The sequence below is a fragment of the Physeter macrocephalus genome, chromosome 4, assembly GCF_002837175.3.
Source record: "Physeter macrocephalus isolate SW-GA chromosome 4, ASM283717v5, whole genome shotgun sequence".
Classification (NCBI taxonomy): Eukaryota; Metazoa; Chordata; class Mammalia; order Artiodactyla; family Physeteridae; genus Physeter; species Physeter macrocephalus.
In genome coordinates, this window is record NC_041217.1 from 53,982,605 (window position 1) to 54,007,991 (window position 25,387).

General features: G+C 35.9%; 1 protein-coding gene across 6 annotated transcripts in view; it reads right to left on the reverse strand.

The window, feature by feature from the left end:
• The window catches only part of DESI2 (desumoylating isopeptidase 2), a 42,889-nt gene that overhangs the window by 4,710 nt on the left and 12,792 nt on the right, over nucleotides 1-25,387 (reverse strand). For 5 of the 6 annotated variants that reach the window (XR_003679448.2, XR_003679447.2, XM_024133657.3 and 2 more), the window contains 3 exons: nucleotides 11,297-11,369; nucleotides 8,615-8,708; nucleotides 6,922-7,063 (listed from right to left, as the gene is read on the reverse strand). Coding sequence is in view for 4 of the 6 variants with exons in the window: in XM_024133657.3 (XP_023989425.1) it covers nucleotides 6,922-7,063; nucleotides 8,615-8,708; nucleotides 11,297-11,369 (309 nt within the window). In the remaining 2 variants the exon portion in view is untranslated. The remainder of the gene's footprint in view (nucleotides 1-6,921; nucleotides 7,064-8,614; nucleotides 8,709-11,296; nucleotides 11,370-25,387) is intronic. The other variant, XM_024133660.3, reaches the window with a different exon arrangement.

The window sequence follows — 25,387 nt, forward strand, 5'->3', positions numbered from 1 at the left end:
GCTTGATTAACTTAAAACAGAGGTCTGTAAACTAAAGCCACCTGTTTTTATAGGTAAAATTTTATTGCAACACAGCCATGCCCCTTCTTTTTTTTTTTTATGGCCTACAGTTCTTGGGCTACCATGGCAGAGTGGAGTCCAGGAATAGTCCACAGGCCTAAAATATTTACTATATGGCCCTTTCAGAAAAAGTGTGCAGATCCGTGATCAAGCCAATGTCTTTTAAACTTTGAGTCAAGATCCATTAGTAGCTTTAGCATTTTAACTTGAATTCTTAAAATGAAATAGACTGTAGATACTAGGATAATTGTGACACTTGTTTTAGTTATGTGTACATATCTGGATCATGATGTAAAATATATTTCTTACTGCAGGTAGTCGTCAAAAAATATTTGATTCATATAACAAAGTTATTTTTGCATTTAAGCTTCACCTTGGTAATCCCTCTTTCTAGGAATTTATTCCAGAGACACACTGGCAAAAATATGAAAAAAGGTATGCACAGGGTTATTCATTACAGCACTTTTTTGTAGGCTAAAAATAACCCAAATGTCATTAATAGGAAACTGACTGAATACATTTTGGCACAAACAAGGAGGACCATTTAGCTGTGAAAAGAAATGAGGACTATCTCTATATACTGTTACAGAATAAACTCCATGATACAATGTTAAGTTAAAAAAACTAAGTGCGTGTAGGATGCCCCCCCAAATATAACGGTGGACCGGCACAGAGTTAAGTTATAGACATTCCCATTCTAAAAGGGAGAACATGGAAGGAAGAAAGGAATCATTAGTCCCAAGCAATTTCCTTTTATAAATTTATTTTATTATTTATTTTTGGCTGCACTGGGTCTTTGCTGCTGCGCGCGGGCTTTCTCTAGTTGCAGCGAGTGGGGGCTACTCTTTGTTGTGTTGTGCGGGCTTCTCACTGTGGTGGCTTCTCTTGCTGCGGAGCATGGGCTCTAGGCGCGGGCTTCAGTAGTTGCAGCACGCAGGCTCAGTAGTTGTGGCTCGCGGGCTCTAGAGTACAGGCTCAGTAGTCATGGTGCATGGGCTTAGGTGCTCCAAGGCATGTGGGACCTTCCCGGACCAGGGATGGAACCCATGTCCTCTGCATTGGCAGGCGGATTCTTAACCACTGCACCACCAGGGAAGCCCCCCGACAAGCAATTTCAAAATCTGACTGGGCAACCTCCATTAGGTTTCAAGGCCTGGGACTAATCCTCTGCAGCCCTCAGTTCTGTCATCTGGGCCCTTGAAATTACCCTTTTTCGCCAGGCTGTTTACTGCCTCTGAAATTTCGGAATCCAACAGTCATCTTTCATTCTGTCCTCTTTCAGTGCAAGCCGGCAGTGTTTCTGCTAATATAACATCCTCAAAAATGATGAGTCTCCTGTGGGATTCACTCTATTGGATAAGAGGTTCCTCTACAGATCTTTCCTGGAAAATCCCATTTCTATTCCTGATTTCCACTGAGATGGCTGAGAGGATCCACGAGTCACATGTTTAATCTCTTCAGCAGCAGCAAAAGGTTATCCAGTCACACCCTTGGCCTTCTCTCCACAATATGCTTTCCTAACAGTAAAGCCCTCTACTATGTTAATTTTTCTCTGCACAGCACAGGAACCAATTCTTTTTTTTTTGAAGACTGTTAAGTAACGGAAAAGAATCAAGACATCTATCCTACCTTTCCTATGTGGACTGAACCTCATGGTAACAAGCGGGTATGGCTTTTATTTATCCTGATTCAAACAAATTGTTAAAAAATTATGACAGGGCTTCCCTGGTGGCGCAGTGGTTGCGCGTCCGCCTGCCGATGGAGGCCACAACAGAGGGAGGCCCGCATACCACAAAAAAAAAAAAAAAAAAAAAAAAAAATTATGACAATTGGGAACATTTCAACATTGTATATTTGCATTATATTAAGGAATGCATGTTAATTTTTTTTAGGTTGCTAATATTTGTAGTTATGTTGAAAGAATCTTTATCTTCGGAGCTACAAAGTAAACTATTTACAACTGAAATAACACCTGGGATTTGTTTCAAAGTAATCTAGGGATCAGAGTGTTATTTCGGAGTGGGCATTTACGGATGAAACAAAATTAGCCATGAGTTGATAATTTTTGAAGCTAAGTGATATGTATATCAGGCTCATTATACTATTCTCTCTACTTTTATTCAGGTTTGGAATTTCCCACTGAAAACATTAATTTACAGAAGGTATTCAGGCCAGTGGCATTTAGTAACGGCAATGCCATTCTTGCTAGTGACTGGTTTAGAAATGGCATTCAACCCAATTCTGGCCATGAAACATGACCTGCTTTGGAAAGGGTGGGAGGTTCTGGAGAAACTCTCAGTTTCTCAGAAGTAACGGGAGAGACAGAGCTTTCTTTTTCCTCTTGATGTTGCTGTATCAGGATATGGTGCCTAAAATTGTTGCAACTACCTGAAAACCATAAAGGGAGCTAGCCTGAGGGCAGAGCCAACCTAACACCCTAAGGATGGCAGCTCAGAGAGATAAAAAGACCTTAGGCCACTGGTGACACACAGTTGAGACACTGACCATACTGACATGGATGGAGCCCACCTTATCCTGGACTTCTTGTTTTGTGAGATACAGTATTTCCTCATTGTCTAAGTCAATCTGAATCAGATTCAAATGCATTTGACCTGTAGTGTAGGGGTTGGGAAACTTTATCTATAAAGAGTCAAACAGTAAATATTTTAGGCTCCGCAGACCATGTGGTTTCTGATACAATTACTCAACTCTGCTGCTGCAGCCTGTAAGCAGTAAAGATGATAGGTTAAAAAAATGGGTACAGATGTGTTCCAGTCAGGTTTTAATGGATACTGAAATGTGAATTTCATATAATTTATACATGTAACTATATATTCTTCTTTCGACCTTTTCCCAATGGTTTAAAGATGTAAAAATTGGGACTTCCCTGGTGGCGTAGTGGTTGAGAATCCGCCTGCCAATGCAGGGGACATGGGTTCGAGCCCTGGTCCGGGAAGATCCCACATGCCACGGAGCAACTAAGCCCGTGTGCCACAACTACAGAGCCTGCGCTCTAGAGCCCATGAGCCACAACTACTGAAGCCCACGCACCTAGAGCCCATGCTCCGCAACAAGAAGACTGTGCACTGCAATGAAGAGTAGCCCCTGCTCGCCACAACTAGAGAGAGCCCACACGCAGCAACGAAGACCCAATGCAGCCAAAAATAAATAAATAAATAAATTAATTAATAAAAAAAGTAAAAACCATCTTTAGCTTGCAGGCTGTACAAAAACAGGTGGTAGGCTGGTATTGGTGTGCAGGTTGTAGTGGTTTGCTAATCCTTGTTGTAGAGAAGCATCTGAAATGATAACTGATGCTTCTTAGAATTTTTGGAACAATTTTGAATAACAGAGTACACATAACAACAATCATTTATAATTAGCTATGGTTTTCTATCTGTAACTGGTTATACGACACATGTAGAAACTATGTTGTCAAAGATGTAGAAGCACATTACATTTAATAACTTTTTAACAGTGCCTCACATTAAATTTTTTTGCCTTGATTATATGAGGTTTATACCACAAAAAAAAAAAAAAAAAAAAAAAAAAATTATGACAATTGGGAACATTTCAACATTGTATATTTGCATTATATTAAGGAATGCATGTTAATTTTTTTTAGGTTGCTAATATTTGTAGTTATGTTGAAAGAATCTTTATCTTCGGAGCTACAAAGTAAACTATTTACAACTGAAATAACACCTGGGATTTGTTTCAAAGTAATCTAGGGATCAGAGTGTTATTTCGGAGTGGGCATTTACGGATGAAACAAAATTAGCCATGAGTTGATAATTTTTGAAGCTAAGTGATATGTATATCAGGCTCATTATACTATTCTCTCTACTTTTATTCAGGTTTGGAATTTCCCACTGAAAACATTAATTTACAGAAGGTATTCAGGCCAGTGGCATTTAGTAACGGCAATGCCATTCTTGCTAGTGACTGGTTTAGAAATGGCATTCAACCCAATTCTGGCCATGAAACATGACCTGCTTTGGAAAGGGTGGGAGGTTCTGGAGAAACTCTCAGTTTCTCAGAAGTAACGGGAGAGACAGAGCTTTCTTTTTCCTCTTGATGTTGCTGTATCAGGATATGGTGCCTAAAATTGTTGCAACTACCTGAAAACCATAAAGGGAGCTAGCCTGAGGGCAGAGCCAACCTAACACCCTAAGGATGGCAGCTCAGAGAGATAAAAAGACCTTAGGCCACTGGTGACACACAGTTGAGACACTGACCATACTGACATGGATGGAGCCCACCTTATCCTGGACTTCTTGTTTTGTGAGATACAGTATTTCCTCATTGTCTAAGTCAATCTGAATCAGATTCAAATGCATTTGACCTGTAGTGTAGGGGTTGGGAAACTTTATCTATAAAGAGTCAAACAGTAAATATTTTAGGCTCCGCAGACCATGTGGTTTCTGATACAATTACTCAACTCTGCTGCTGCAGCCTGTAAGCAGTAAAGATGATAGGTTAAAAAAATGGGTACAGATGTGTTCCAGTCAGGTTTTAATGGATACTGAAATGTGAATTTCATATAATTTATACATGTAACTATATATTCTTCTTTCGACCTTTTCCCAATGGTTTAAAGATGTAAAAATTGGGACTTCCCTGGTGGCGTAGTGGTTGAGAATCCGCCTGCCAATGCAGGGGACATGGGTTCGAGCCCTGGTCCGGGAAGATCCCACATGCCACGGAGCAACTAAGCCCGTGTGCCACAACTACAGAGCCTGCGCTCTAGAGCCCATGAGCCACAACTACTGAAGCCCACGCACCTAGAGCCCATGCTCCGCAACAAGAAGACTGTGCACTGCAATGAAGAGTAGCCCCTGCTCGCCACAACTAGAGAGAGCCCACACGCAGCAACGAAGACCCAATGCAGCCAAAAATAAATAAATAAATAAATTAATTAATAAAAAAAGTAAAAACCATCTTTAGCTTGCAGGCTGTACAAAAACAGGTGGTAGGCTGGTATTGGTGTGCAGGTTGTAGTGGTTTGCTAATCCTTGTTGTAGAGAAGCATCTGAAATGATAACTGATGCTTCTTAGAATTTTTGGAACAATTTTGAATAACAGAGTACACATAACAACAATCATTTATAATTAGCTATGGTTTTCTATCTGTAACTGGTTATACGACACATGTAGAAACTATGTTGTCAAAGATGTAGAAGCACATTACATTTAATAACTTTTTAACAGTGCCTCACATTAAATTTTTTTGCCTTGATTATATGAGGTTTACTAAAAATAGCCCCTTACCTCCTTCACTATCCAGAATTCTAGTCTCAGTTGTCACTAACAAGCTGGCTAGGCTAGGCTAAGTCCCCTAAACTTCTGAGTCTCAGTTTCTTTAACAATTCAGCACTCACACGGGTGAAACCATGAAAATTGTGACCTAAAAAGACGGCTCCAGGGAAATCTAGAATTGTTCTTCGAGCACTCAACTCCAATATGGTTTTAGGGTTAGACCAGGGCTGAGGTGGTGTTACAGATGTTCAATAAAGCTAATAATTTATTTGGGAGAGAGGATAAATTGGAACCAGAGGAAGTAACGATAAAATATAACAAGCACTGAACTAATAAGCAGTCTGGGTCTAATCTGAGTTCTCCACAATCTTGGTAAGTCATTTCCCCAATCAGGGCCTGTTACTTAATCTATAAAATGAGGAGACTAGATTAGATGCTGTCTAAAATCTTTGCTAATTTTAACATTCTATGGATCTTTGAATGCATTTCCTACAAATGTAATGTCTAGGGTCAAGAAAGCTTAGAACGACCTTCTCTCTTCCTTGAAAATCAACTTGGTCACCTCTGCGGTATCAATGCACCCACTAGACTAGTGGGTGCTTCTCCAACTTTTATGAATCATCTGGGGATCATGTTAAAATGAAGATTCTGATTCAGTACATCTATGGTGGGGTAGAAATGATGTATATCTTACAAATTCCTATGTGATGCTAATGCCGCCGGTCCTCAAAAAATAATTTGAGAAGCACAGCAGTAGTCTGCTGTAGTCCTGTTTGAAACCTATGCTGTGGAAGCCATGAGGGCAGTGAAAAGGGCCAGGTAGCTAAGCAGCTCTGCAGAGGAGGTCACTGAAGCAGCAGCTCATTTTCTCTTTTACACATTTCACAATTTCTGTGGGTACCTGATGTGGCTTCTGCAACCATCTGCTAAGGGTCAGAAAGCTGGGAAGCTGTTTCAAGTGCTTTTTAATTCTCCAGACCTTATTTTATAATCACTTGCTTTCTTCCCATCATTTTCTTTTTTAAAGTCCTTTAATTTGGATCTACTTTTGGTTTTCTGCTTGGCATTCAAGAACTGGGAAGGCAAATAAGTGCGTGTGTGATAAACTGGCAGAGTAAAATTTCAAGATAGGAGAAATGAATTACTTCTTATTAAGTAAGAGCCAGAAAAATTTCAAGTTGGCAACTAAAATTTAGGAAAAGACAAATCATAGTGGCTAAGAAGCAGAAGTCACTTAAGCATTAATTTAAAAATTTTTTTATTATTTTTATTTTTTTCTTCCCCAACCCCCTAGGCATTAATTTTTAAGTGAAAATATAAGATTGTGATGAAACAAATTAGAATAAGAAGAGACCCGTTATTGTATTCACTCTACTCACTGCAAAGTCATGAACAGAATTACAGTTTAAAACTGTGCTGACTCTAAAGTTACCAACTTTGGAAAGGTCACTCATATAAAAGAAATATTCACATAAAAGAAATAAAATACCATATATTACACAACATAAATAATCAGAAAAAAATAATTGATTAAATATAGTGGGACAGTAAATATACTAGTGTTATTTATTTGAAGAACTTTTAGAATAAAATTTAACTTACCTCTGATAAAGCCGAAGAAAAGTGATTGCAGTTTTTATGCATCAAATGGTAAGCGTTGCCTTTGTATTCTTTTCCTAATTCTTCTACAATTTTTTCTATATCATCTTCTAGGAAGTCGGTGCTCCCTAAAACAACAGCTTCTCTTAAAGAACAAAAAAAAAGAAAAAGAAAAGAGAAAAAAAAGAATATAGCTGCGTGAGTTATAGGTATTATAGGCATGCTTAAAGACTCATTTCCAGAAATGCTTATTGCCAGGAATATTATGACTGATGTAACAAAGCAGGGTTACTGTAAGAAGACTAAAAGGTAAATAAGGTATTTTAATAATTTCGATTATTTTCTACTTTTTAAAAGCAATAAACTCTTAAGTATACCACTTCTAAATAATACAAATGCAAAATAAGTCATTTTCTTTATTAAACAGTGTCATATTAAAAATATAATATCACAGTTATTTTTATTACTATTACATTAGCAGTTACATTATTAGAGAACCAGATCCATGCTGCAAATATTCTTGCTTAATTACACTCACCATCAAATGGCTGGTCATATTCTCACTTAGAAATAATCTTTTAAGTTATCTGCCACTGGGCTGCAGTGAGATGACTGTCAAATGACTAATCTTTAAAAAAGCGTTATAAACCCCAAACCCCCCAGAACAATACACCAAACCAAAAAAACAATACACCAAACCCAAAAAGGCAACCAGCCCCGCCACCACTCCCAAACTACTACCCTGGAAATGCAATAGACATCATTCAATAGAGTATAATTTTAGTCAGATACAAGTCAGGTATCCAAGAAAGCTGACAATACTTAGAAAATACTTTTATCTAGCAGTTTTGACCAAAGGGAGACCTAAGGAATGGATTCAGGCTGGCATTATAGCACTTCTGTGTGTAAATATTTCAAATTAGTTATAGGTTAAGAGAATCATTAACTCAGTAGTGATAAAAAGATACAGCCTTATACTGAATTTCAATGTTATAACCTCATTTCAGTATTTTTCACTTGGCAAGTTAACTATTATAGGTCCACAAGTTTCTTTAAAGTTCCTTGAAACTAAGATTCTAACTATCACTTTAAATACAAAATTCAATTAAGGAATGGAAATTTGATTATTAGCATTCAGGTTTTCAGTGCTGTTTACTACACATAAGGCTCCACAGTACACTCAGATCCATACATTTTAGGTTTATCAATACGTATAATACACGTACCTTAACAACAGTTTCTTGGCTAATCTATTCAAATTATTTTAGTTTAGTTATTTCAAGTTTGTAAACAGTGTCCCTTTCATTGGGAAAATGAAGAGATTTTTAAGAATGTTAAGTTAATAAAACTTTCCTCCATCTCCCCCCAAATAGGAGACTGAGGGGAAGCAGTCATTATATAGGAAATGTTTTCTAAAGCAGAATCTTATACCAGGTAAAAACATTTTAAAAGTAGACATAGTAACTTTTGTGGGTCCTGAATAAGAGCAACAGACTTGCTTATTTCAGGCACTTTATTTGGCTGATTACTATCTTTACACAACAATTTAGATTTGATTTTAAAGTGTAGGCAACTAAAACAACATTAAAGAAACATTTTAAGTTCCTAGATTTTAATCTACAGAATGAATTCTGTATGCCTGAAAACAAGCTTTGGCATCTAAGACAGTGTAATAAAAATTATCCTCCCTACTTACTTAAATTTAAATGTTTCTCCTAGTTCAGAAGCATTTCCTGGGGAAATTTCAAATATTCCAGAAAAGGGGTAAGGATGGCCACCATAAGCAAATTCTGAAAAGAGAAAACTCATGATTTTTAGTATTTATCACATAAAACTTAACCAGTATGCTGAATTAGATTTAATAAATGATGAGGATAATAATGATACCATCTAAATATTTTTCAATTTAGTAATGCTTTCACAAACATCTTATTTACCTATTACTTGTATAGAACAGCTTGACATAAAGGACTTGAAACTCTAATAACAAAAGACGCTCAAAGGTAATCCTGACTTCTATGTTTACTTTATATTGGCTAGAGGAGACTAACACTCAAAGGTGCAAAAAGTCCCTGCATTTACCTATCACGCCAAAGTATGTAGGTGGTCAGTTCTGTGTTTTGCCACTTTCTAAATTAAAGTGATCAAATTTCAAACCTGGACTTTATTGGAAAAACTGTCTAATAACAATGAGTTTTCATGGTTCCTGGGATGAAGACTCTTGGTTTATCTTTGAGTAAGAGGGAAAATACATTAGCAAACCAGAAAAACTGAATTCAATTCCCCTCATTCAAGAAAAGATAAGCTGCAAAATTAACATACACACCCACGCACACATAAAGACACATACACTTTCCACAGCACATCTTTAAGCTGGGAGAGAGCTACTTGTACTACAGTGAATGTACATCCAGCCTCATCAGGTACAAACTCTCTTTCAGAACAAAAATGGAGAATGGTTTCAAATCAGGAAGGAAATAAAATTTCTGGCTACAATTCTGGTACTAGATATTTAAATATTTAAATGGCAAATCTTAGTAGGCTTACTTAAAGAATTCCAAACAAACGCTTAAATTAATCTTGTCACTTAAAAATTTATTAAATACAATCTTATAAGGTCAGAACAAAGCATGGGAAAGAAAAAGGCAATTCTACAATACATTTACTTTTGATTCAGACCTTTCAGAAAAAACAAGCAATAATGTAGAATAAGAAAGTATTTAGCATTTAATTCTAAAACATACATTAAAAATTTAATGAGAGAATTTTATAAAACACTGTAGATAAGGTTAGACGTGGAAAGATCGTATTTCGATTTTCAACTTTCTCAATTATAGTAAGGAAAGTTGTAGACCCACTTATTCTTCTATTCAAGAAGCAATAATTCACTTTTAGGAATGTATTTGGCCCTGGCTTTGCTGTTTTGAGCCATGTTTCTAATTATTCCTAAGTCATTTTATGAAAGGGAGCAATGATTAGGCAGATAAAAGAATAATGGACTAGTATATAAGAATACTTGGGTTCAAGTCCTAGTTCTGTTAATTAGCAGTATGACTTTCAGCAGGTCTGAGCTTTAGTTTCTTCATCTGAAAAATGGAGAAAATGTCTCATGCTCCAATCTACCTCAGAGCAGCGTGGTCATGTGGTCCAAAATTCGATGGCACTTAAAAAAACAAACTGTAACACACCATACAAATTCAGTTAAAAGGGAATATACATGCAACTTTGGCAAAAGCCAAATCAAACAGGGAGCAAACCCACAGACTACCATTTCACCCATATCAATACTCCAACCACTGGAACTTTCAGCACAAACCTCACTGCTTTTTGGAATTATCTGGTAGATGCAGTCTTTCAGGTAAAATGGAGCTTATGTGGCAGATCTTTATAGCAAACATTTAATATGGTACACTGCACCTAGAAGCAGTTAATTTAGCATATAAAAAGGGACAGTAAAACACCACACTGACACATTTAAGTAAATGAGCCTTTTCTTTGTATTAGCTAAAGTTGGTATGTAGTCTTCAGGGGTAACTGGGAGTAAACTGCAGTAACATTATAGCAAAGACTTCCTAGCTGAAGCAAATAAAAACATTTCTGCTATATGGTGAGTTTATGATTCATACTAGTATATTATTACAACCTTGATGAAATCAGCAATGTGTCTTATGCAGAACATTCTACTTAAAACTTGATCAGGAGATTATCTTGTATCAAGAGAGAATTAGAACAAAGGAAAAAACTGTTGAAACAGAGCTGCTTGATTTGAGCGGCTCCAATTATGTTTATCATAATGAAGGGTAATAAAGAATAAAAAGGGCTGAGTTAATGACAAAGGCCATCACTCTTAAGCAAAAAGCTAGATGTAATCAAAGGCAGGATTTGCTCAGCGATATTTTTAAACTTTATATATTTGTAGGTATACAAAGACAAATTTGTTACTGAAATTCCCTCAGGAAATTGGTATTTCAAGTTTGACATTCTAGCACCAAACCTTTTCCAACCAAAATGATTATTTTTATCACACTATTTTTCAAAGTGCAAGGTTCCTTAGGAATGCCAATACATATTAAAGCAAAACTGTCATAGTGTAACAATCTCGAAAGGAAAATATTTTTTAAGACATAGTATCTAGAATAAAAGATAACCAAATCAATACACACTTGTGTACTTTGAGTACTTTCTCCCCAGATACATTCCACTTTGGGCATTTTTCTAAAATACAGTATAAACAAATATGGGGAGATTTTCTTCTACTTTTTACAATAAAGTATGGAAGTACTTTAAAAAAAAAAGGAAGAGCTACAGTCATGATTTTGCAACTCCTTTAAATGAGAAAAATCTTCAGAAAGTATATTTAGACTGTGTGTACACGTACCTCTACCATATACTTCAATTCCTGAATGAAAAACTCCAATTCCGATGGATGAGGTGTATTCATTCATCCAATACTGAAGAAAAAAAGAAAAAGATTCAGAATATTTGTTTATAATTCAAATCCACGTTATAGGAGGCTACTACTTTCCAAATCTTTTACTGAATATTTAGGCCTTTCTAATCCCATTTCTTGGTATTTTCCTTACAGGTCTGAAACTCCCATGATAACGACACATTCAGTCCTAACTCTGTGCTTTTGCTTATGCCACATCCCATATGGAATTCAAATGAATGTCTCAGTTTGTGTATAAGCACCTTATCTAAGGCTTAGCACATAAGCCATAAAATCTAAACCTGGTTAGGTTGGGGAAAAAAGTGATATAAAATCTCTCCTGTTAGTGACTTCTTAAAGAATCACATATAATATCTGTGTTCATACCTATTTTTCTTCTATCTTAAGTGTTCCCTTTCATTCTCTGGTATGCTTCCTGAAGACAGGGATATTTTATTCTTTTTCAAAAGCATTTGGCATATATGTCCAGATTCAGCTCAAAGTTTGATAATGATAATATTAGGAATAAATAATATGAGACACGAAGATTAGAACAATCTTCTTACTGTTGGCATGAAGAAAAACTTCCCAGAAAAGGCAATAACTGAACTGAGTTTTTAGGAACAAATGAGATTTCCCCACACAGAAAATATCGAGGGTAAAGTGAGGTTGCTGGGGGGAGGTGGTGGGGAATGAGAAGAAATGCCAGGTAGAGGGAAGTGGATGTACACAAGTAATGTGATGTGAAATTCTGTGAGATGACTGTGAAAGGGGTTAGTGTGGAGGGGAGAGGGTTACACCTAGAACGTAAAGGAGTTAATGCTAAACAAACACTTAGGTAACACTTAACAGTGTTACAAACCTATTTGATTTCTCCCAGGTTAGAGGGTACATGATTTGATTTTAATTTTTCTAGGTTTATTCAAGGCTTAACCTTGGCTTCAGACCCCCAAGCCAGTTTCTCCCAGACCTGGGAAAATGCACATTCTCATACACTGCTGGAGGAAGCATAAATGATAAGGGAGACTTTTCCCCCTAAAATGTTACTGGAAGAAAAATTAATAATAAACAAGAAACATTTAAAAAAGAACAAGGGACTGTCTCATCTAGATATCAGAATAATCAAACAGTATGGTACTGTTGCAGGAACATCCTTATATACATAAGAATCTGGTATATGAAAAAGGTAGTATTTAAAATTAATGATAAAGAATAAGTTATTATAAATGTGTTGATAAAATTGACTATGCATAAAAATACATTTCACACACCTAAAACTTTCAGTGTTTCTAAAAATAATCATATAGAAGAAAATAAAATAGATTTTAAAAATCTTAAAATGAACTTATCTACAAAACAGAAACAGACTCCCAGACTTAAGAGAATGAACTTATGGTTCCCAGTGGGGAAGGACAGACTGGGAGTTTGGGATTGACATGTACACGCTGCTATATTTAAAAGAGATAACCAACAAGGACCTATTGTATAGCACAGGGAACTCTGCTCAGTATTCTGTAATAAGTTTTAAAAATACAGAAAAAAAAATCTTAGATGGGAAAAGCCAACCTAAGTAAAGCAAAACCTAGTATAGAGGAAAACAACAGATATTTAACATAAACATTTATAATTTTTTTTTGTTTTTGCGGGCCTCTCACTGTTGTGGCCTCTCCCGTTGCGGAGCACAGGCTCCGGGAGCGCAGGCTCAGCGGCCATGGCTCACGGGCCCAGCCGCTCCCTGGCATATGGGATCTTCCCGGACCGGGGCACGAACCCGTGTCCCCTGCATTGGCAGGTGGACTCTCAACAACTGCGCCACCAGGGAAGCCCTACAACTTTTTATTGTGTAAAACTACACAAACAAGAACAAAAGATAAACAATACACAGGGAGAAAAAAGTTGTTAACGTTAAGATTAGTATGAGAATACAAATCTTCCTCTCTATCTCATCCTATTTGATTCCTGATTTTGGACAGTCTGAATTTAGATGGCAAGTTAGGAAGGTGAGTGACACCTTTTTATCTGAATCAATTTGATTTTGGATGGAGAGTAGCGAGGGTACATATAGTAAGGGATTTCTCAAAACATTTATCCAAATCTATTTCATTCCAGAATTTGGGCAGCAAAAGTTCAGACAGCAAGGAATACTATATACAAAAACTCCACTAAAAAAAAATAACTCCCACAGACAAAAGTGAGCAATCATAGAAGAAATCTGTGGCTAACAAACATGGACTAGTAAACAGATCTCCCTAGTAACAGAAAAATGCTAATTAAAACAATAAGTTACCATTCATTTTTTTTGGCCGCTCAGCTCGCGGTATCTTAGTTCCCTGACCAGGGACTGAACCCAGGCCCTAGGCAGTGAAAGTGCGGAGTCTTAACCACTGGACCACTAGGGAATTCCCTGTTTTTTTTTAAAAATTATTATTCATTGTATTGGCAAATATACAAAATATTGCTAATACTTAGTGTTGGTAAGGATGTCAGGAAGATACTGCAGAAATGTGAATCAATAACAATTAATTAACCATTCCATCTCCTGGAATCTATCCTACAGAAATGCTTGAACATAAGCAGAGACATGTTCCAGGGTATTAACTGCAGTTGTCTATAGCACTGAAAAACTGGAAACAATCTAAATATCGATAGGAAAATGGCTACATAAACGATGGTAAATCCATATTATGAACTATCATACAGCTACTGAAATAAATGAGTTAACTCAATACGTAAGGGCATAAAAAGATATCTAAGACATATAAAGTAAAAACACCAGGTCATAACACATTATCTGTAGCAAGATCACATTTCTGTAAGTTAAATAAATTGGCCCTGAGTGTATGTTTACATGCTAAATATGGAAAAATAAAACCACCACCAATTACAACAAAAGAAAATTTGAAGCATTACGGATCAAACTGTTAAGTTTGGGGGAGGGGAGTAGATATAGCGCAGGGGTGGGAATACAGGTGTGTAAAGGAATACTTTCACTTTTAACTCCATACATTTCAGGACTGTTTTTCTGAATTTTATGAATTATGTGTATTACCAACTTTTATAATTAGAAAAATGTTAAAGTAAAATACTATATTCTCTTAGCAGGCTTCAATTTATTTGAACATTTATACTATCTTAAAAGAATAGGCTGCATATATATAAAACACAAGCAGCAGCATTATCTGTATTAGCAAAATACTGGTAACAACTTAAATGTGCACCTATAAGGTACTGGTTGAATAAACTATGATAAACAATATTTGGAATATTACAAAACCATAAAAAGAAGGGGGATACTCTCGAGAAACTGATAGAGAGTAATTTCTAGGATATGTTAGGCGAACAAAAGGAAAAGAAAAATGGAGACATGGCAAAATGATACAGAGGCTGTTGATGGTGCTTTCAGTGGTCAACTTTGGGAAAATCTGAATATAAAAAGAATAACGACAATAATGGACTATAGCATACTGAATAACAAATAATCTGAGTCTGCAGTAATACCAAACAAACAAACAAAAACCTCCCAAACAAACAAAACAGAAAAACAAAAAGTGAAAGGAGAGAAAGCTCTTTTTACAGAGGAAAGTCACCTAATAAATATGAAGTAAAGGCAGAATTAAATAATTTTGCACCTCCAGCTGATGCAGGCAAGGATCATGGATGCTAAAACCATTGAAAGCAGGTTGTTGGAGAACAATGTTCCCATGGTCTTAAAGTATCAACCCCACATTTTCCTAAATTATAAGGAGAAAAGATACCTTAGCAATGGAAAATTATGGTATCATCTTATCCAAGTGATTAAACTGAGTGTCATCAACAGTTGGACAAACTGATGTTATGTGCCTCCTGATGTGATGAAATAGAAAGCATTTCCTTTGTTAGTTTTCTTGTCAAATATATTAAACAGAATATAATCATAAGGAAAAATCAGATAAATCTGGATTGTGGGACATTCTATAAGAAAAGCAGCCTGGTCTTTTAAAAAATAATGACATTAAAGTCAAAAGAAGGGCGGCTATTCTTTAAGGAAGATTAAAAGGACACGATAACTATCAATATATACAACGAAGGAGCCCTGACTGGATCCTAGATTTAAAAAAGAACAAAAAGCCAAAGACATTATTGGGATAATTGAGGGAAATATTAATATGGATTGTTGATTAGTTAAATTATTGTATCAACTGAAAACTTCTTGGGTTTGGTAAATAGTACTGTGGTTAAGTAGACAATGTCTTTTTAGGAAATACATGTTGAAGTATTTAGAAATGAAATGTTATAATGGTTGTGACATTTTCTGTGTGTGTGTGTGTGTGTGTAGAAGAGGGTAAAAGAAAACAAATATGGTTAAAAACTGGTGAATCTAGGTGAAGAGTACATAAAACATACTCTTCTTTCACTTTTTTTGAAGATTTAAACATTTCAAAATAAAAAGTTAGGGGGAACCAAAGAGAAAAATCTACTCCTTGTCTCCTTCCAACAGAAAAGATGCCTTTCCAAGTTTCCTGCTATCCTCCTCCTTTCTCCCCTGCCTTTTACAGAAAGAGAGTAGAAAATACCACAAGCTGATCATGCTAGTCTGCATAAAAATTCTGCTAGTCTTTTTTAAAAAACTGAGTTATAATTAACATAGAATGTTATATTAGCTTCAGGTATACAACACAGTGATTCAATATTTTTATATGTTATGAAATGATCACCACAATAAGACCAGCTACCATCCATCACCATACCAAGTCATTACAATATTATTGATTATATTCCCTATGTGGACATCACATCCCCATGACTTCATTATTTTATAGCTGGAAGTCTGTATCTCTTAATCCCCCTTCACCTATTTCATCTATCTTCCCACCCCACACTCCTATGGCAACTACTATCTATGAGTTTGTTTCTGTTCTGTCTTGTTTGTTCATTTGCTTTTGTTTTTTTTTTCAGATTCTACATATAAGTGAAGTCATATGGAATTTGTTTTTCTCTGACTTATTTCACTTAGCATAATACCCACCAGAACTATTTACGTTGCTGCAAATTGCAAGATTTCAGTCTTTTTTTAATGGCTGAGTAATATTCCAGTGTGTGTGTGTGTGTATACACACACACACATACACATACATACATACATACACACACGCCACATCTTTTTTATCCGTTCATCCACTGATGGACATTTAGGTTGCTTCTATATCTTGGCTACTGCAGTCAGTGGTTTCCTTGGCAGCCAACTTCTAGGACTTAAATTGTCTCTTCCAACTGAGAAATCTCATTGCTTATACTGTTTACAAACAATAATTTGATCTACTAACTGATTTCCTTAACAATGACACCAACAGGCTTTTGTTCTGGATGCAGACAGCTCCTACTTAAAGTTACCTGTTCTCTTTTTACAGTGTGAGCGCTTCTCTTTCAAAATGTAGAATATTTTAAAAAAGAGACAGATACAAAATTGTTGTCTGCAATAATCAAAAGGTTTTAAACTCTTAGTAAATCGAACATTTATTTCCATTTAATGTATAGTATCACTTAATTTTAACAATTTATCTTTTGTTGACCAGTAAACAGCCTTCTGAAAGTGCTTTTATAATAAATTTCCATAATGGGAATCTAAATGTTTTATTAAGAGACAGAAAGTCTTTCATGGATTAAAAACAAATCTGCACACTTATTTTTAGCCAAAGAGTTAAGAAAGGGTTAGGATGGGAATGTACTTGTCAGAGTGGGGATCGTGGACTCAGAAATCTTTTATTCTCTGCTGTTTCACAGTTGAAAATAATCTCTTCCATGTTAGAACTTCTGTTTGTTGCCTGCGTGTGTGTGTGTGTGTGTGTGTGTGTGTGTGTATACGTATAAATATACTTTAGTCTGAAATTTCCCTGCATTCAAGACTTTACATTCTACATATAAAAGGTTATGTTTTGACACATTTCATAAACTGGAAAATCTATAAAATGAGAGAAACTTAAATATGAGAGAGAAATGTACCATCTAAAAATCTGGTCAGTCCTTTGGAGTTTACTATAATGAGATCTGACCTATATAAGGAACAAAACAAGGATATCTGCTCTTGCCACTTCTATGAAACACTGTACTGGAGATTCTAGCCAAGGTAAATAGAGAAGAAAAAGAAAAGATATTCAGATTGGAGAAGTAGTAAAATTATCTCTATTTGCAAATGACATGATCTTGTATATAGGAAATCATAAGTAATCCACTAAAAAACTACTAAAACCAATAATAATAAACAAGTTCAGTAAGGTTGCTGGGTACAAGATTAATATACAAACATCAACTGTAATTCTATATACTAGCAGTAAACAATACAAAAATGAAATTAGGAAAACAATTCCCTTTACAGTTGCAGTAAAAAATATTTAGAGATAAATTTAACAAAGAACTACATAACTTTGTAAGTGAAAACTATAAACATTACCGAAAGAATTTAAAGACCTAAATAAATGGAAAGTCATTCCATGCTCACAGATTAGAAGACTTAATATTGTTAGTTAGGATTGCAGTATTCTCTGAATTGACCTGATTCATTGCTATCCTTATCCAAATCCCAGCTGCCTTTTCTGCAGAAATTGACAAGCTAATGCTGGAAATTCAAGAGACCCATGATAGCCAAGACAGGGCTTCCCTAGTGGCGCAGTGGTTGAGAGTCCGCCTGCCAATGCAGGGGACACGGGTTCGTGCCCCGGTCTGGGAAGATCCCACATGCTGTGGAGCGGTTGGGCCCGTGAGCCATGGCTGCTGAGGCTGCGCGTCCGGAGCCTGTGTTCTGCAACAAGAGAGGCCACAACGGTGAGAGGCCTGCGTACCGCCAAAAAAAAAAAAAACAAAAAACTTCATTGATAGCCAAGACAATCCTGAAAAAGTTGGAATACTCACACTTCCTGATTTTAAAACTTAGTACAGCATTACAGTAATTGACACACTGTGTAACTGGCATAAAGACAGACATACAGACCAATGGAATAGAATTCAGTTCAGAAAGAAACCCTTATATTTATGGTCAACTGATTCTCAACAAGGGTGCGAAGACAATTCAATGGGGGAAATAAATAGTATTTTCAAGAAATAGGACTGTGACAACTGGACATTCACATGCAAATAAATGAAGTGGGACTCCTACCTCACACCATATACAAAGATTAACTCGAAATGAATCAAAGACCTAAATGTAAAAGCTAAAACTATAAAACTCTTAGAAGATAACAAAAGTATATCTTCATGATCTTAAATTAGGCAATGGTCTCTTAGTTGTGACACCAAATATACAAGCAACAAAATAAAAAAATAAATTGGACTTCATAAAAATTAAAACCTTTTGTGATTCAAAAGACACCATAAGTAAAGTGAAAAAGCAACCCAAAGACTGGGAGAAATTTGATAAGGGATGTATATCCAGAATATATAAAGAACTCTTAGAAATCAAGACCACCACAAATAACCCAATTAAAAAATGGGCAAAGGATCTAAATAGGTGTTTCTCTAAAGAAGAAAGACAAATACAAACTACCATTAGATGCATTTCACACCCACTCAGATGATTATATTCAAAAAGACAGATATAACAAGTGGTGACAAGGATGCAGAGGAACTGGAATCCTCATACACCGATGGTGGGATTTTAAAATGGTACAGCAGTTTTGTTTACTTTATTTATTATTATTTTTAGTTTAAAAAATTTTTTATCTTATATTGGAGTATAGTTGCTTAACAATATTGTGTTAGTTTCAAGCGTACAGCAGTGATTCAGTTATACATGCATCTATTCTTTTTCAAATTCTTTTCCCATTTAGGTTATTACAGAATATTGAGCAGTGTTCCCTGTGCTATACAGTAGGTCCTTGTTGGTTATCTATTTTAAACATAGCAGTGGTACATGTCAATCCCAAACTCCCAATCTATCTTCTCCCCCCACCCTTCCCCCCTGGTTACCATAAGTTTGTTCTCTAAGTCTGTAAGCCTATTTTGTAAACAATTTCATTTGTATCATTTTTTTAAGATTCCATATAAGCTATATCATATGATATTTGTCTTTCTCTGTCTTACTTCACTTAGTATGATAATCTCCAGGTCCACCGTGTTGCTGCAAATGGCATTATTTCATTCTTTTTAATGGCTAAGTAATATTCCATAAAATATATGTAAAATGGTACAGCAGTTTTGGAAAAATATGGCAGTTTCTCAAAAAAAATATTAAGCCTAAAGTTACTATATGACCCACAATTTCACTCCTGGGTTTATACTCAAGAGAAATGAAAATATATAGTCATACGAAAACTTGTCGTCAATGTTCACAGTAGTATTACTCACTATAGCCAAAAAGTGGAAACAACCCAAATGTCCCTCAACTGATGAATGAATAAATACAGTGTGGTATATCTATAAAATGTAGTATTATTTCTCAACAAAAAGGAAAGAAGTACTGATGCATGCAGCAAATGAATGAACCTTGGTAACATTATGCTAGGTGAAATAAGTCAATCACGAAAGACCACAGAGTGCATAATTCTATTTATATGAAATGCCTAGAATAGGTAATTTTATACAGATAGAAAATAGGTTAGTGGCTACTTATGACTGGGAGGTTTGCAGGGAAATGGGGAGTGACTGCCAATGGGTATGGGGTTTCTTTCTGGGGTGATGAAAAATGTCTAATATTGAATGCAATGATGGTTGTAAAACTCTGAATACACCAAAATCCACTGAATTATACACAAAGGGTGAACTGTATGGTATGTGAACTATATCTCAATAAAACTGTTTAAAAAATGCTAGGAATAGAAGTAAAGGATCTACTAACTTGTACCAAATGGTAGAAGAGTATATACTTTCACAGTTGGCAAACCTAAACAAAAACTATTCTATAAATATCATGAATCCTCCAAGGACAAAATTTCCTGCAGATACTTATCCCCAATCAAAAACTTTAAATAGATTATTTCTCAAATTACAGACCGCATTCCTAATTCCAGATAGCTGCCTTCAAAAACATGCAGAAAACAGACTATAAACAAATAACATATCAAGAACAGAAAAAAAAAAAGGGAATTCCCTGGCAGTCCAGTTGTTAGGACTCTGCGCTTTCACTGCTGAGGGCCTGGGTTCAATCGCTGGTCAGGGAACTGAGATCCCGCAAGCCATGCAGTGAGACTGAAAAAAAAAAAAAAAAAAAAAACAGGAAAAAAATATCCTCTAAATATACATATTCTGGTCAACCACCGCTCATATATAAACAGCAGCACATTATTGAATAAATTTTATGAAGTAAATGCGATGTTTTCCTTTGGTGTGATTTTTTTCTGAATGGACTCCAAAGAAAAGAGGGTAAGCCTTCCACAGAGATGCTCTCTAAATGTTCTTGTTTCTGTTAGGGCTTCCTAGCTCTATTATCAGAGAACACGCCTGGAAGGCTCACTCTTTAAAAACTGGGCAGGCTGCCTGTGGAAGACAGGTGTTTAATTCAAGGTCAGCAAGCCTTATCTAGTCCTTCTGCCTCAAAGTCCTGCCAAGGCTACGCAGACAATATGGATGATGCCTACTTTAAGTGGAGATTTAATGATATAACTGTAAACAAACAGAAAAAGTACAGCAGTCCCATGGCACCCGCGGGGGACTGGTTCCAGAACCCCCCCAGATTCTCAAGTCCCTTATTTGAAACGGTGTGGTACAGTCAGACCCCTGCATCTGCGGATACGGAGTGCCGGCTGTGTATGAGGACTGAGTCTCTTACTGAATGATTTCAGTTGTGAAACTCTCCTACAATGATTTGCTGTTGGTAGTTATTCATGTAATTACTATCCTCTCATAGTTTAAGATTTTTGAAATTAATAGTAGTGTTTCTCAATGCTCCTCTAACTTGTTTTCCATCCTTTGTCATTACTTTAAAAAATTATTTACCACTGTCAAAACATTTCACATGGCATCTCTGGAATAAAAATCTCCCTACAAAGCTCAAAAGAGCTTCTCAAACTTGCTATGTGGAAATTCATGCTTCTGTAGAACCATAAAACATTGATATTTTCTAACAGAAGATATAAATATGCAACATGAAATCACAGCCAAGAAAATGTATCCATGAAAAACAAACAAACCAAGCTGCTGAATTAGATATGACTGGATGTTAGCAAGATTTCTGTTAATTTTTGTTGGGTATGTCTTCATTGATTTTGTTGTCTAAATAGCAGCAGATGCTAAAAGTTTGAAATTATATACTTGGGAAAAATGGATAATACAGGACAATTTTATTTAAAGGCGTAGCTTTTTATTTGAATTGGGAAAAGACCACTTTTATTGCTAGAGTTTGTCCAAGTCTAAGAATACAACAAGTATTCAGGAGACTAGCTGAACTATTGCTCTGAGACAACTGCAGAAGCTGGGATGAAGAGGTATATATAATGACACTGGGGCCAGCCCTGCAGAGAAAGCCTACACACAGGGCCATGCTGTGTGAGGCAGGAGTGAAATGGAACACTAGGGGCAGATCCACTAAAGGAAACTATACATTCAAGTTTACCCAATGCTGACAACTATACAATCCCTCAAGGATTATATGAAAAATCAGATGTTTTCATTTGAAAGTTTACAGTTTGATTCTTCTCAAACTTTTCCCAACATACCAAAGGAAAACAGTAAACCAGCCAGCTGTTACCACAAAATAGTATCTCTCGAACCACGAAACAACAGCAGAGCTACCACAACATGTCCATGTCAACCACCTACTAAACCATTTGGTTAGCTTAATCTAAGGCTATCTTTCCCTTAGGATCAAACAGGAAAGCCCACAACGTTCTTGTGTTCCAGTCTGGATCACAAGAGTATTGCTTCTATTATCTTTGAATTTACTTCAGAGCTTATTGCTTGGATAGAAAAAGGCTGATCCAAGCATTACAACAAACAACGCTGAAGCATTTGAACTATAGTGGAAAGACACTGGGCTGAGTGTTAGGAGATGGGGGTTCTTTGCCTTGTTTTCTTCATAGATATTTGGTAACTTTAAAAAAGTTTTTTAAAATTTTATTTAAAAATTGTTTTAAATTTTATATTGGAGTATAGTTGATTAACAATGATGTGTTAGTTACAGGTGTACAGCAAAGTGATTCAGTTATACCCATACAAGTATCCATTCTTTTTCAAATTCTTTTCCCATTTAGATTATTACAGAATATTGAGCTGATTTCCCTGTGCTATACAGCAGGTCCTTGTTGGTTATCTATTTTAAATATAGTAGTGTGTACATGTCAATCCCAAACTCCCAATCTATCCCCATCCCACACTGATATTTGATAACTTTTAAAGATACCCAATATGTCTCAAAAAGTGTTTGATTCCCATTCAGATCCTGGAGCCAGAACACCTTGGTTCAAATTCTGACTTCATTATTTACTAGTTGTGTGACCTGGGTAAAGATATTTATCCTCTCTGTCCTTATTTATAAAATGGAGATAATAGGGGCTTCCCTGGTGGCGCAGTGGTTGTGCGTCCGCCTGCCGATGCAAGGGAACCAGGTTCGCGCCCCGGTCTGGGAGGATCCCACATGCCACGGAGCGGCCGGGCCCGTGAGCCATGGCCGCTGGGCCTGCGCGTCCGGAGCCTGTGCTCCGCAACGGGAGAGGCCACAGCAGGGGGAGGCCCGCATACCACAAAAAAAAAAAAAATGGAGATAATAAACAGTATCTTCCACAGAGGACTATTATGAGGATTAATAAATTAGTATGTATAAAGTACCTAGAACAGTGCTTGACCTATAGTAAACATTAAGCATTAGTAGTAGCAAACACATATATTGATAATAAGATCCTTCCCTACTCTGTTCTACACATTGGTAAAGGGTCGTATGCACGTGTAAATAAGCAGATTGGTTCTGGCTATCTGTTAATTCTCAGAATTTTCAAGAATCTTTGGGAGTTGATGTCAAATTACCAAGAGCAGTGACTCACTAAACTGAATAGCAAACAATGGCAAAGTTAATTTGACTCTAAGACTCCTATAAGCTATTATTTATATTCTTGAAAAGTACAGCTCTGAGTAAAAGCTCTCTGTAAATAAGGCAGTGGTTGTATAGGATTCTTATATATTCATGAAGGACATGAGCAGAGGGCTGGAGAACCAATCTCACTTTGGTGCTAGGACCTTACAGTCTTGTACTTCCTAAGTCCATGGAGGTGGCAAGTAAGTAAAGAGAAGAGGGCCAAGGAAGGACCACTAACACACGCTTTACCTCCTTTGATACCAGCCAGTATCACTGAAGCTTAGAAGGCTTATCAAAGCACTCCAAAGTATTAATATAAAAAGGTAAGAGGAAACCATTCACAGAAAAGTTATCATCTTGAAATATGTGGGAAGGCAGTAAATACATAAATAACTATAGTTAACTTTTGAGCTCAATCTTGCTTCAATGCAAAAATTGGCCTAAATATTTCTATTTATTATTTTAAAGCATTGCTTACAGAAGTGAACTGACTGTACTATATTATAGTCATATATTAAAATGTTAAGTTCTTCTGATAGAGAACTTTCATTAAACTTCATTTTAGTCAGTGATTTGCTTTATTCATTTAATAAAATGTTATGCTTCCTGTTTGAAAGCAACAACAATGATAAATGCTATCTCCCTAGTCTGGAACTTAAAACACTTAATATAACCACTTAGAGCCTGGGTCTGACTTCCTTAAAAGGCAGTATTAAATGATCTAAGTATAAAGTATGACTGTTTCCCCTATAAACTAGAACCAGTGTTCACTGGATTAAAAGTAAGCATTTTACTTAATTCCCAAAAAAAGGTGTTTAGGACAAGGCATTTCAATTACTGAGTTAAAATTCCAAAATAAACTGACTAGTAGAGATTGTGGGATAATTATTATAGTGTCATCTCATATAAAACTGTCCTTGATGCTCACACTGTTAAACTACCTTATGAAGTCTTTCTGGTACCACTGGATTTAGCCCAAGATAACCTTACAGCAAATGCTATTTAATATTGACAGTAAATCATATTTAATGCTATCTATGGTACCTTAGCATCAGGCTAGTCATAAAGCAGAGAGACAACAAAAACTCACTGAATGAACTGAGATTTTCTAGTATCTTTTTTAGATGAAATCATGAATATCCAGTGCTATGTCTGTTAATTTGCTTTATACTATAACAAATATATAGATTCTATTCCATTATAATTATTTCTAAGAAAATGTCCAATCTTTTCACTACCTGAAAATATTATCTAATAAGCACATGGCTGACTTTCTATGTCTTAGAAAAAAAAATCTTTATGTATCAAAAACATTTTCATTACAAAGTTATTTATAAATTGTTGATAACAGTAGGTATTAAGCCTCAATTTTTTAGAGTACATAATCTCTCCTCATTGTGAAAGATTTGTCAGTAATTTTTTAGTTAATAGTGTTTCAAGTTTTATAAATATTCTGTAAAAAAAAAAAATGTTTTTTCTTTTTGAGACAGTGTAGCCAAACATAAACATATGCACAAAAGCTAGCCTTAGCCAAACTTCCTTGTTTGCTGGGACAGTTCCAGTTTACGTTTGCTTCAATATAACTATTGAGCCTGCACCCTCTTTTACTCTGTAGTCTCAGTTTTGATGATAAAATTTAAAGTTAGCCTAAGACTGGCCTTCTTAAGAACTGTACTGAGTCTTAAAAAGCTCCTAAGCACTGTCTTGATATCATGAGTGTGAATATGCCTAACTACATACTGACACGATAATCTAAAAACTAAGGAAAATATGGTGACATGTATTTTGTACAGAGCTAAAGGTTCCTCCTCTTTACTAACTACGCAAACTAATTTTCAAAAACAAATTATTGTTTACCAAAGGATCTAATTTCTAAGACCCACCCACAACAAGCTAGACATAGGATGACTGTGAATTACGTTATTTAAAGGAGAACAGATTTTTAAAAGTCAAATCAACAGTGAACCGAATGCCCCTTGGATATTTTTAAGACTAACCTTATTTTATATAAGCCACTGTTTGACTCTACTAGTGATGATAAATAGATGGGGCAGGGTACTGCCAAT